This window comes from Felis catus, chromosome C1 (assembly GCF_018350175.1).
Source record: "Felis catus isolate Fca126 chromosome C1, F.catus_Fca126_mat1.0, whole genome shotgun sequence".
NCBI lineage: Eukaryota > Metazoa > Chordata > Mammalia > Carnivora > Felidae > Felis > Felis catus.
Genome location: NC_058375.1, coordinates 14,984,080 through 14,997,426, shown reverse-complemented (window position 1 = coordinate 14,997,426; position 13,347 = coordinate 14,984,080). Strand labels below are relative to the sequence as shown.

At 55.1% G+C, this 13,347-nt stretch overlaps 1 protein-coding gene and 1 long non-coding RNA gene across 2 annotated transcripts; one reads left to right on the top strand and one right to left on the bottom strand.

Annotated features, from left to right (window-relative positions):
- Positions 1 to 110: 110 nt before the first annotated feature.
- LOC123379500 lies at positions 111 to 7,819 on the top strand. The gene is made up of 4 exons (XR_006583970.1): positions 111 to 244; positions 3,868 to 3,960; positions 4,356 to 5,366; positions 7,436 to 7,819. It is a non-coding gene; the product is annotated as an uncharacterized LOC123379500 (long non-coding RNA).
- A 2,401-nt stretch (positions 7,820 to 10,220) lies between these two features.
- On the bottom strand, positions 10,221 to 12,986 carry FAM43B (family with sequence similarity 43 member B). Its single transcript, XM_045035205.1, has one exon. It carries the CDS (start codon positions 12,285 to 12,287, stop codon positions 11,310 to 11,312), a length of 978 nt encoding a protein of 325 aa, XP_044891140.1. The 5' UTR covers positions 12,288 to 12,986; the 3' UTR covers positions 10,221 to 11,309.
- Positions 12,987 to 13,347: the final 361 nt, after the last annotated feature.

The following is a 13,347-nucleotide window of genomic DNA, read 5'->3' as shown; positions in this document are numbered from 1 at the left end:
GGAGGTTGGCACTGACTGCGGACTGGGCCACGTGTCTCCCGCAGGCCAGCCTGGGCGTCTTCCGTATGACGGCAGAGTTCCAAGGCAGCAAGCCCCGTTGTGCGGTTTTGCTGCCTTTGCGCGAGTCACGTTTGCTGAAGTCACGTGGCCGAGCTCCGACTCCATGTGAGAGGGGACCACACAAGGAGAGGGTCCAGGGAGAGAGAATTCGTTAGAGACCGTTATGGAACAATCAGCCACGGAGGTTAGTATGTGATTACCCATGCTTTACAGGTGGGGAAACTGAGGATCAGAGAGGTTAAGAAACAAGCTCTAGGCGTCTCAGCTGCTGAGAGGCAGAGTGGTACCTCCGTCCTTGGCTCACTGGCCTCGGGAGCCCCACTGCCTTGTAAAGGCAATTAGGTTCCCACCTCGTGAGATGATGAGATGTCATTTGTCTTTCCCAGGCTCCCAGGTTCACTTTGATTACAGCCAGCCACACTTATATCCACTTAAGTCACTTACCCTCTGCTCCTCAGGCTGCTCATCTGTAAAATGGGTCTAGTAATAGTGTTCTCTTTTCTTAGTTTTTTTTTTTTTTTTTTTTTTTTTTTTTTTTTTTTGTCTGATGACTGGTAGACTGGAGAGAATGGAAACCCCTTGGGGGCTGGTATTTTCATCTGCTTTGTTCACTGCTGTATCCCCAGTGCCTCGAACGGTGCCTGGAATAGAGTAGGTGCTCGATAAACATTGGTTGAGTGAATATGCACATAGATGGCTGAATGGGGGCTGAGGAGTAGGGCAGGTTGCAGACAGTGAGAAAAGAAGAGAAACGTGGCTTCGAGAAGTCTTTCAAAAAATGTCTAAAAGCCCCTGGCTTCTCTTCTCTGCCTGAAATGGTTTGCAAACTACCTCCCTGGTCTTCAAGCCCCGTGGTGATCCCCCTTATTTCTCATGCAAAGTCTAATCTGGTGGTGGAGTCTCTTCAGGGACTCCCCCTTCCCCCAGTTTTCGGGGAGCGAGACCCCTTCCATCTTGTGGCTCTGCTGTCCGCTGGTTCCTCAGTGTTCTCTCTACACAGCTGGCGGGTGTGCGGCGAGCAAAACAGGAGAGCAAAACGGGAGAGCAAAACAAGACTGAGTTCAGGGCAGGTTTTCTGGGACTGGCCTGAAAGAGCTCGCATTCTATTGGCTAACACTTGGTCACATGGCCACACCCGCCAGCACGAGAGGCTGGGCCAAGCACAGCTGCGGTCCTGGAGGAAGGGGTTGGGTGACTTTGTAAACAAGTTTCTGCCAGCATGGCCATTGCTAGCCCAGAAATTTGATAGCCTTGGAATCTTCCCGTTCAAGGCACCAGGGGAGGGAAGAGGTACCCACTTTCCTTACACCACTCTACTTTTTCTTTTTTCCCCCATATATGTGCCACCTTTTGACAGAATTTATTCATTCGCTGATTCTTGCTTCTTGTTGGCCCCTCCCCCACTAGGATGTGGGCACGAAGATCTTTGTGTATTTTGCTCACCACTGTCTCCTCAGCACCTAGGACAGTGCTTACCATGTCAGTAGGCACGCAGCATTTATCAAAAGCAAGTTGAAGGGATGCGGGCTATGGATCCCTGGTCTGCACCCCAATCCCTAGAGCACAGTAAGCCCTAGACAGATGGTCAGTATCTCCTCTACCTGCTGGGAAACCCACAGGGAGGCCAGGATTCCAACTGGGGAGCAGGGGGAGGGGGGGCGGGGGGGGGGCAGGGGGAGTGACCTTGGACAAATCCCTCTTCTCTGTAAATCAGGGGATTGGACCACAAGTTTTAGGGGCCCTTCCGGCTGAGACATCCCGGCACCAGGAATTTTTTTTTTCATTGTTTTTAATGTTTATTTATTTTTGAAGGAGAGAGAAACAGAGTGTGAGTGGGGGAGGGGCAGAGAGAGGGAGACAGAATCGGAAGCAGGCTCCAGGCTCTGAGTTGTCAGCACAGGGCCGGACGCGGGGCTCGAACTCACGAACCGCGAGATCATGACCTGAGCAGAAGTGGTCGCTTACTGGCACCAGGAATTCTTGCCAACTTTTCTTGATTCTATTTATTTTCAGCCCACATGTGGATATGCTCAGCATACCTCTCCTCCTTCTTCCTAGACCTCACCCCGGGGAAAGGGCCCCTCCAGCTCCATAATGCTGGGGTGTCTCAGGTGGAAGGGCCCATTGGAACTTGTGGTCCAGTTCCCAGAGGCGTGGTCTGGAGATCTGCACACAGCCGGTGTTTATTTGGTGCTTTTAAAAACACCAGACAAAGGGGCGCCTGGGTGACTCGGTCCATTAAGCAACTGACTCCTGCTTTCAGCTCAGGTCATGACCTCACAGTTTGTGAGTTCGAGCCCCCAGTCAGGTTCTGTGCTGACAGTGCAGAGCCTATTTGGGTTTTTTTTTTTTCTCTGTCTCTCTCTCCTCTCTCTCTGTCCCTCCCCTGCTCACATGCTCTGTCTGTCTTTCTCAAAATAAATGTTCAAAAAATAAAATAAAATAAAATAAAATAAAATAAAATAAAATAAAATAAAATAAAATCTAGGATCAAATCCAGGGGACTGGAGGGAAGTGCTTGATGGAAGTGAGAAGACTAAAGCTAGTTGCAGAATGTGTTTGAGAACGACTCCATTTTTTCGTGAAGGCAAATGGCAAAATCTCTCTATGTGTGCGTGTGGGTTTATTTGTGTTCACAAGTAAGGAGAACGGTGGGAGGGAGGAACCCCCAGGCTGTACCAGTAGTTGTCTAGCAGTGTGTGTGCTGAGGGCCCGGGGATCAGAGAATGGAGAAGGCTTGGGAGAGGGTATTAATTTTTTCTTACATCTTTGCTGTTCCACTAGTTGCAAATGAAGACGTTACTTTTATAACCTTAGACAAAGAATTTAATTCACCTCTAAGGAGTCAGGCCGCTGGGGGACACATCCTTGCGGACATCTCCTGCCACTGACCGCGTGCACTGCTCCGTGGGCGATGCTTAACCCTCGGAAGTCATCCCCCTGTGTGCTTCCCCTAAGGAGAGCGGGAGACTTCCCAGGGCCCATCCTGCCACCTGTGCCTGCACATTAATGGAATTTGGCGGAGGGGTTGACCTGCTGTAAGTCTCCTGTCCTTTGGAGACTGAGCGAGTGGGAAGTGTCCACTTTGATCTTATTGGAATGTCCCTCTCCCCTCCCTGCATCCACACCCGGATGTCAAAGGCTGCTGACTGATGAGACCTGAGATGGCTTTGGCGGCTGGCGATGCACCGGGGCTGTCTGTCCAGGGCCTGTGGGTGGGAGATCCCAGGTGTGATTAAGTTCTTCCCTGTTCCTGCTTCAGGGCTAGCTCCGGGTGCCAGGGCCTTTGGGGGCCCCTCTGACTGCAGACAGGGGTGCACGATGCATCCCCCAAGTCCACCCTGGGGGGAGGTATGTGTGCACGCGCAAAGGTGTGGGCTTATCCGCAGCTCCCCAAGCTGTTTCCTGGCCGTGTGGCTCTCCCCTTCAGGAAATCCCTGCAGATGGCTATTTTAAACCTCCCTTGCTATGTGCTCTGGGCTCATTTCCTTTGCCGCGGGCTCCTTCCTCCAAATGGGAACCCTTCGGCCTGGATGTTGTGGAGCTGCCTCACTCCGGCTTTCTTGTCCTGGAGCCAATGAGGAAACTCCCTGCCCCAGGCTCTGGTGTGTGTGTGGTACCTGCTGCTTTTCAGAGCCCTCTGGCATTCTGTCCCACTTGAATGGCCCCTGAGGACACCCCTGGGAGGCAGGAGTGGCTGGGAGTGTCACCTCCATATTACAGAGGAAATGGGAGATTTGGAGCCGTCAAGTGACTTGCCCGCATCCAGGGTTGAATAAAAGGCGGTTTCAGGCCTTTGCCTTCCAGATCAGCCTGCTCAGCCTGGGCTCCATTGTCAGAAGGGACCCTCCCCGTTGAAGGTCCCCTAAGAGACTGGCTTCTTGGCCAAATATACATCCGGTAAGCCTACTCCTCCATTGCAGCTGAGCGGACCAGGGTGGATTCGTGATCGGGGGTGACCACCGGGGGATGAGGTCTCGCGGATCTGCTTCATTCTCTAGCACTGGAACCGAGGCCAGAGGCTTTGGTGATACTGAAGAGGCATGTGGAGTTGGGGTCAGAGCCACATGCCGGCCAAAGGCATGGAGGGACGGGTGCTGTGAACAGAGAAGGAAGTCACTCCACAGAGTGGAGACCGGGAAGGTGTGTGAGGGGCAGCCAGGACAGAAGACCGGGTGGCCTCACAGAGGGGAAGGGCCTGGGAGCTTTTGGATCCTGTGAGCTGTCCTGATGTCCCATAACCACACCTGACCCGTGACAGACCCTGAAGCCTTTCGATGATCCCCCTTTTCCAGAGCCGGGGACCCGATGAAAACAGTGATGGCGGGACCAGGTTTCTCTTTGACTCGAGGGACAGGAACCCCAACTCACACTGGCCTAAGCAAAAAGTACAACTTATGGGGCGCCTGGGTGGCTCAGTCGGTTGAGCATCCAACTTCGGCTCAGGTCATGATCTCTTGTTTCGTGATTTTGAGCCTTGCGTTGGGCTCTGTGCTGACAGCTCAGAGCTTGGAGCCTGCTTCAGATTCTGTGCCTCCCTCTCTCTCTGCCCCTCCCGCACTCACACTCTGACTCTCTCTCTCAAAAATAAATAAACATTAAAAAAAATTTTTTTTAAGTACAACTTATTGGTTCAAGGAACCGAAAACACCAAGAGCAGAGCTGGGCATATCCGGTGGGATCCAGGGGCTCGAGCAATGTCATGGGACTTGGTCTTGCTCTCTTTGTGTCCTGCTCTGCTTTTCACCTTGCTGGGCTCTCAGGCCCTCTTTCCTCATGGTGACAAGATGGCTGCCAGCAACACCAGATATATTCCCCACCTCTCAGCAACTCCGGCAGAAAGTGAGTGTCTTTTTTTTGTCAAGTTTCAACTGTAGCCCCAGAACTAAGTTTCACTGGCTCTGATCGAGCCAATGCCCATCCCAGAACCAATCTCTGGAGCTGAGGAGATGGGATATCTGGATTGGTCAGGCCTGGATCACATGTCCTTCCTTGGAACCCATGTGTGTGAAGTCAGCTCCATTAGTATCCAGGCTCTGAGAGGTGGATTGTGGTTTCAGCGGGAGCGTCAGGGCAGTGGGCCACAAGAATAGCGTAAACTATGTGCTGCCCGAAACAACCCTGATGTGTTTGTGGCTAACAAGAAAATTGTATTTCTTGCTCCCGTTGGTGGCAGAGGTGGGGCTCCACTTCATGTGGTCGTTCAGGGACCCAGGCTGGTGGAGGCTCTGTCCTCTTGAATCCACAGCTTCCAAGGACACCCTGGGTGATGGCATCCAGCCAGAAGGCAGGAAAATAAGGCAAAGGTGATGTTTTGCGGTCCAGGCCCCAAGGTGACATTCATCAACTGTATACTGGCTAGAACCCAGTCACGTGGCCACACCTCTGAGTTGGGGGTGGGGTGGGATGGGGAGGTGGAGGGGGAGAGGGGTAGGTCGTAGAGGGTGGGTGGGGGCGGGGATAGAATGGGAGAGTTTAGTTGTGTGCCCAGGAGGAAGAGGAAGGCGACTCCACCAAAACGGAGCAATGGCGGGATGCTGGGCAGGCAAAACCAAGATCTGCCCGAGTTTTCCAGGACAATCCTTTAGCCTCTTTGCCAGGGTGTTCCAGCACACAGCAGTACTGGTCCACTCTTTCTGGCTGAGGGCTCCCTCATGATGGCTTGACCTCCAGCTTCCCCTTCAATCTCTTGCCTGCCCAACTGGCTGGGAAGGCTATGTGTCAACGTCCCTGTCCGCAACAACCATTCACTTTTTCTTTCTTCCTTCCTCCCTTCCTTCCTTTCTTCCTTTCCCATCCTTCCTTTCCCTTTCTTTCTTTCTTTCTTTCTTTCTTTCTTTCTTCCTTCCTTCCTTCCTTCCTTCCTTCCTTCCTTCCTTCCTTCCTTCCTTCCTTCCTTCCTTCCTTTCTTTCTTCCTCTCCCTTTCTTTCTTCCTCCCTTCCTCTCTCTTTTTCTTTCTCTCTCTTTTCTCTTTCTTTCTTTCTTTCTTTCTTTCTTTCTTTCTTTCTTTCTTTCTTTCTTTCTTTCTTTCTCTTTCCTTTTCTTTTTTCCTCCCTTCCGCTCTCTTTTCTTTCTTCTTTCTTTTTCTTTCTTTCTTTCTTTCTTTCTTTCTTTCTTTCTTTCTTTCCTTCCTTCCTTCTTTCTTTTTCCTCCCTTCCTCTCTTTTTTCTTTCTTCTTTCTTTCTTTCTTTCTTTCTTTCTTTCTTTCTTTCTTTCTTTCCTTCCTTCCTTCTTTCTTTTTCCTCCCTTCCTCTCTTTTTTCTTTCTTCTTTCTTTCTTTCTTTCTTTCTTTCTTTCTTTCTTTCTTTCTTTCTTCTTTCCTTCTTTCTTTTCCTCCCTTCCTCTCTTTTCTTTCTCTTTTCTTTCTTTCTCTCTCCTTTCTCTTTCTTTCTTTCTTTCTTTCTTTCTTTCTTTCTTTCTTTCTTTCTTTCCTTTTTTCTTTTTTCCTCCCCTCCCCTCCTGTCCTTCCTTCCTTCCTTCCTCTCTCTTTTTTTCTCTCTCTTCTTTCTTTCTTTCTTTCTTTCTTTCTTTCTTTCTTTCTTTCTCTTTCCTTTTCTTTTTTCCTCCCTTCCTCTCTTTTTTCTTTCTCTCTTTTCTTTCTTTCTTTCTTTCTTTCTTTCTTTCTTTCTTTCTTTCTTTCTTTCTCTTTCCTTCTTTCTTTTTCCTCCCTTCCTCTTTTCTTTCTCTTTTCTTTCTTTTTCTCTCCTCTTTCTTTCTTTCTTTCTTTCTTTCCTTTTTTCTTTTTTCCTCCCCTCCCCTCCTGTCCTTCCTTCCTTCCTTCCTTCCTCTCTCTTTTTTTCTCTCTCTTTTCTCTCTCTCTCTCTTTTCTTTTCTTCCTTCCTTCCTTTATTCCTTTCTCTTCCTTTCTCTTTTTTCTTTCTCTTTTTTCTCTCTCTCTTTTCTCTTTCTTTCTTTCTTTCTTTCTTTCTTTCTTTCTTTCTTTCTTTCTTTCTTTCACCTCATAGTGCTTTGCTGTGTGCCTGGCATTGTGCTGGGAGCTAAGGCAAAAAGAAAGGGATAAACAAAAAGCATAAGATACTAATGTAGTGTGAAGGTGATCAGGCTTATGTTAGTTGAATAACTGGAGATAAAAATGAGACAAGCTGTAGTTGAATGACGGGACTTTAGGTGGAGAGCCAACCTGGGGTGTGAACAAACAACATGTTTAGTGTCTCAGAGACCAGGCACCTGCTCTCAGCCCAGCGCTGTCGGTTAGCAGTGTCAGCTAAAATGCTAATAATAACCGGAACAGCATCAGCTACCACTTCCTGGGTACATCAGGCACCCTGTGCTAAGTAAATTACCCCAACGCAGTGCCTTACATCATTCTAACAACCGTAGAAGACCCAGACTCATCTATCCCTGTTTTCACAGATGGGAAACCAAGGCTCCAGAAGCTTTCAGAAACCTGCCCAAAGTTTTACGGACATCAAAAGGCAGCCCTGGGACTGGTATTCGGGTGTGTCTGACGCCCGAGGCCAGGTTTAACTGCCTGTGTGTTAAATCAGAGTCTGCAGCTATCGGGATGGTCTTCCTGCTGCCCAGCCAGCATGCCTGGAGGGTGGCTGGTCACCACCAGGAGCTGGTATGGTGAGTGCCAGTCCTGTGCTGGGTGCTGGTCTAGTCCACAGAGCAGATCTAGTCCTGAGGCTTTGGAGCTTGGAGCACACTCCATGGACGGAGGCTTCAGTTTCCTCCACTGGTCCCATCTCAGACTGCTGATTTCCCCCCCAAGAATAGCCATCCATCTGAACAGGGCATCTGAGGATATAGTTCTCCTTCAGCATCTCCGGGCAGAAGCTTGGCAGAAGGAATGCTTCTCCACCCACTTGGTTCCCTATCCCGTGATGGGCCTTCCATCTGGCTCACTCATTCATGCACTCATTCAACAAATTAGTATTGGGCACCACTCTCTGCCCCACCACGGTCCAGGTACTGAAGGGGGCGGGGAAGTGAAGAGGGGTCTAGCTGAGATACACTTCCCACACAGCCCTGGGCTGTGTGTTCTTGGAAAGCCTCCCCACTGTCGCACTGACACGCGCCAGAATTACTCCTCAGGCCTCACCAGCCCCAGGGGCCTTAGACACTTGCAGCGTCAGGCCTGGAAGGGGAGGTTATGGAGCGTGTCACCCAGCGATTTGAACTTAAGCAAGACAAATCGGGAGGACGCCCTTATTCAAATGGGATCCCAGAAACCCCCAAAGAGAAAACAGATAAGCTGCTTCAGTTAAAGCAGGTTGTGGGGGGGGGCTCCCCATTCTGTCTCCCCATCACTCCCCACAGCAGCTCCCTGGGCACCCCCGGGGAATCAGGGGAACACGGTTTGAACACCACTGGCCCAACCCGCTCAATTTGCATTTCACGGGTGGGGGGTCTGAAACCAGCAGGAGAGGTAATGCAGGGGCACCAGACAGCTTGACTAGTGGTTCAAGGTTCTTCTCCATCTTGTGCCTGAGACCAGGGAGAAAGCCAAGGTCAGTGCGGGGGGCAGGGATGGAGGTGGGAGTGGTCTCCCTCTCGGTGGTGAGGCTGCCTGGGGTCTGGTGGCTGGAGCAGCCCCAGAGAGATCCCTCTCTGTGGCCTGGGGGCAGCCCGTGCTGTGCTGTGGCTCAGACACAATCCGCTGATGGACAGAAGTTGCCCCGGGTCCTTCCTCCACCACACACATCGAAAGCGGAGACGAGGCCGGGAAGACGGCTTATGATCCCTGCTGCGTGGGACTGTGGGGAAACACACGGAAGTCTTAATCTGAAGAGAAGGGCCCTCCGGGTAAAATGGTTGTTCTCCACACATCTTATTGTTTACCAACGCGTTTTCGGATGGGAGGGAGGTGGATAGTGTCCCTATTTTACTGTTGATAAAGGTGAGGCTCAGAGAGGCTGAGCGAGTCGCCCAACGCCACACAGCTGGTAAGGAGGCAGAGTCCCCTCACCCTGGTCTCCTCAACCCAGGTATATTGTGGAGGAGGGAAGGAAGGGTGTGTGGGTGTGTGTTTGGGGAGGCCGCCAGAGAAAAGTGGAGTAGGAGCTCAGGCTGAGAACATACCCGTGAATTATTATACAGCAACGGTTCCTTTAATCACGTGCCTCTCACCTGAGACCATAAAGGGCCACAGGGGAGGGACTCCTGGACGCCCAGTGCCCAGCTCAGTGCCTGTCCCAACACAAGCGCCGAGTAAGCATCTGCCGCTTGAGTCTGACTAAAGAGGGCACGCGTGTGACCTTGTTTCTGGGTGAGGTTGCCTCAAACACCAGCGGCTGCCTCACCCGCAGCCCATCCTGGTCTCCCAGGTCTGACATTCTTCCTGCTTCCTCGGCTCTTCCTGCAAATGGGGAGAAACACCAACGAAACCCCTGCCCGGGCGTGAGAGGGAGGCAATGAACGTGCAGGGTACCCTCTTCCCCAACATGTGGCGTCAACCCCCGCTTCCCCTTCGAAGTCCCCCGACCCGGCCTGGGTTCTGCGGGGTGAAGTGGCTGTGGGACCCTCTGTCCCAGTAGCTCAAGGAAACAGGACCGTCCTGACTGCTGGCCGCTGCAGAGGCCACTTGTCTGGGCTCTGGAGAAGTCTGGGATCAGTGCCCGGCTCAGCACAGGAATAAAGAAGATATCCAAGCTCAAGACTCGCACTGTCATAGACGTCTGGACAGACGTCTCGAGCTCCCCTGAAGGAAAAATGGGCTCCCCGCCCCTCTCCTTTACGACCTAGCCCCACTTTCGTCCCCGGGGAGATGCAGTATATATATATATATATATATATATATATATATATATATATATATATATCACATGCTTTGACATACATAGGAATCTTCTCAGAGATGTGTGGCCGATGGCAAGTCCCCAGCCCAGTGCCCCCTCCCTGCCAAATGTCTCAGGGACACTCGCATGTGAGTGCCCAGGCAGACATGTCCTGGGTGGCCCAGACAGACAGCTGACGCTCCTCCAAGGCTTGGCAGGTACGACCTCACACCTGCTAGTGTCTCCTTCCCTGACGTTAAGGGAACAGCTTCCTGGAAGCAGCCCCTCCTCCCCAATCCTGCGGGGTTGGCTCTAGCTGCTTAAGAGGGCCACTTCTCCTGTCCCTTGGGGTTCTGATGATAGTCTTTTTGTCCCCAGTGGGCCTGGCATCAAACACAACACAGGAGTGGTGACAAGGATGAAAAAGCAGGTCCACTTTATTTACAATGATCAGTTGGTGACACATAGATCTTTGGGCTTTTTGTGGCCTTGTTGAGGGACACCTGGGCGGGGCGCACTCCCACTGTGGGGTTAACACACTCTCCTTCCTCAGCTTGCTATGAGCACACAAGGCTGTCAGGACCCTTCCCCTGTGACGAGCGCCGAATTGGGGGGGGCATCCCTCCTGTGTCCACTTCCTGGGTAGTCAGTGTCCTCAAGCACCTGCCAAAGGTTCTCCTTACCTCCTTTGGAGGCCCCATCTTGGTCCCGGTTGGGGGAACCTAGTGGGGAACCACACACATCTGTCTGCAGAGAGATGGGGTGGGTGAGGAGTCTTGTGGGGGTGCCAGGTGCCCGGGCACAGTCTTGGGCAGCTGCCTGGTGCAGGGGGCCGTTACCTGGTCTAGCCTGTTGTTTGCGTTGGTAGGACCAGCCCAGTCTTCTCCGGACGCAGAGCAGTGAAGTCCAGAAATCCTCCAAGGGGTAGAGAGGCCAGGCATAGGGCCTGAGAAACCTTGTGTATATGAAAGCCGCCGACCCAGTTCCCGCCTTGGGCCCGGCCTCAGTTCTCCGGGGCCACTATTCTTCCCCTGCAAGAATGCCCCCCCCCAGAGTTGGTCCCATCCCAGGGAGGAAGGCTTGACTGGCCAAGGGCAGGATCACGGCTTCCACCCGGCCAAGATCCAAGGCCACCCTCCTGGATTTCTGGAAACTTCTTCCCTCTTCTTTTGAGAGGTTGTTTTGGGAGGGAGTGGGTGGTCTATGGGCAAAGACCTGTTGTAAAGCTTATGGGCAATTCCACGATGGAGGGCGCTCTCGGAAACTCCGGACGTGGGGAGAGGTGAACAATCGATTACCGCTGCTCTCCCTGTCCCTTTAGTCCCCCAGTAATCAAGGGCGTATCAGGCGTCACCCTGAGCCAGGATGAGGCGCGGGGCAGACAACAGAGACCACGAGGGAGGCAAGGGCCGGGGGACCGGAGGGGAGCCGAAGCGGGCAGGGCCGGGGTTGGAGGCTGGAAGTCAGGCCGGCGGGGGCTGGGGCCGCAAGTCCTGCCCCCCGCGCTCTCAGCGCGCCTGGCCCGCCCGCTCCCTGGGGCCCGCCTTCCAGCGGCGGGGCTGCGCCGGCGGCGGCGGCGCCGGGGCGCCCCGCAGGCTGCACGTCCTCAGCTCCCGGGCCAGGCTGAGCACCTCGGGCCGCTCGCGCTCCTCCGCGTCTCCGTCCTCCTCCTCCTCGTCCTCTTCCTGGATGCTGCTGAGGCGCGGGGCCCCACGGCCGCGCTCGCCGGGCGGCGGCCTGTAGGCGCACTTGGCGTTGAGCAGCCGGCGCAGCGGGGCGCGGGGCACCGAGGCGGCGGCGCCCCCTGCACGGAGGTGCTGCTGGCGCACGTGGCGCGCGTCGCTCTGGCGCTGCAGCCGCTTGAAGTCGCTGAAGGCCGCCAGCGCGGTCTGGCGGAGCAGGCGGGCCAGGGCGCGCGCCTTGTGCGCCCGCGCCAGCAGCACGGCGTGGCAGCGCAGCACCACGGCCTTGTGGCGCGCCTGGTGGCGGTAGACCCAGGCGAAGACGCGCGGGTGGCGCCCGTCCGCGGTGCAGTAGGTGATGCGCGGCAGCAGGTAGGCGTGCGCCGGCCGGCGGCCCCCGGAGCCCCCCGAGCCCCCCGCGGCGCTGCGCTCGCACGGCTGCATGCGGATGCCGTGCGGCCCCAGCGTCAGCTTCATCTTGGTGCCCCCGCCCGGCCCGCAGCGCGCCCAGATTTTGCCCACGGCGTCGTCGGTGCAGCCGTCGCCCTTGGCGTGCAGGGTGACGGCGTTGCCCAGGTACCACACGGTGTAGGTCGGGTCCTCCTTGTTGAGCTCCACTTTCTGGCGCCGGCTGCGGAACACGCGGCCCAGGCGCTCCAGCGGCCAGTCGGGTAGCAGGTCCGGGCAGGAGCGCAGGAAGCTGGAGAGCAGCGACGTGTAGGCGAGTCCCGGACTCAGGCTCTTCGCCTTGCACTTGGCCTCGTCCTCCACTAGCACGAATTTGTTGCGTCTCCAGGGCAGCATCGCGGCGGCGGCGGCCAAAGGGGCTGGGGGCACCGGGAGATCACGGGCGTCCTGCCCGGCGGCCGGGGGGAGGGGAGGGAGCGCGGAGAAGCCCGCGGCCCCGGGGGTCGCGAGCAGCTGGGCGGCGCCGGAGCCAGTCGGTGCCCGGAGATGCCCAGTGCCAGGCAGGGCTGGCTTCGCAGATGCCCGGTGCCCAGCCGGGCTGGCAGCCGAGATGCCCGGGCGGCGGCCGAACGTCCGGGAACAGCTTCCCCCGGGAGTAGCTCCAGCCGTCCGGGAAGCCAGGAGGGGAGGGGGCTGGGCGTGGTGGAGGCGCCCCCCCCACCCAGGCCCGAGCAGGGAGGATCCCGCAGTCCCCGCCGCCCAAACTGCGGCGGCAGGGAGGTCGCCGGAGCTGGGGCTGGCGGCTGGACGCTCGGAGGGGTAGACCGAAAGCGCGATTGCGGTGGGGACTCCTTCAGGCGTCGCGGCTCCACCTCCCCGGGCTGTCTACATCACCGGGCGGGACCGCTAGATCTCTTGTCCCCTCCCCTCGCCCTCCTCTCTCTCCTCCCCCGCGCCGGCTAGCGCTGCTCTTCGCCCGGGACCCGGCACAGGCGCGGTGGAACGGGTTTAATCATTATTATTGGAGGGGTGAGGGTGGAGGGGCGGTTAAGAAGTAGGGATCTTTTGAAACGTACCGGAGGGCTTTGCGAATGCAAATTTCTCTGACCTCCCCCGTGGTCTCCACGCTCCCCTTGGCACTTTCGGGACCCCCCTCCTCTCTCTAGGATTCCAGCTGCTTCTCAGCCACTGCTTGTCCCTACCCCCATCTCGGAGAGTGATTTTGGGTGGGTTCCTGATGGGGCTGGCCTGGCGCACTTTGCCTCCTGTCTGCACAGCAGAAAGCCTGCTGAGGTGGCCGAGCAGTGCAGTGGAAAAGTACTGTCGCTTGGTGAAGCTTTCTCCTAGGTTCTTCCAAGGTCGTGGGCCAGGCCGCTGCGCCTGAGCTGGGAGAGCAGTCACTGAGCCCCTCGCCTGGCCTGAAGCAGGGAGGGTACTTTTTGAGGGTGGGGGAACG

Excerpts from the sequence above, each read along its gene's own strand:
- FAM43B (XM_045035205.1), bottom strand. The coding sequence starts at position 12,287 with ATGCTGCCCTGGAGACGCAACAAATTCGTGCTAGTGGAGGACGAGGCC.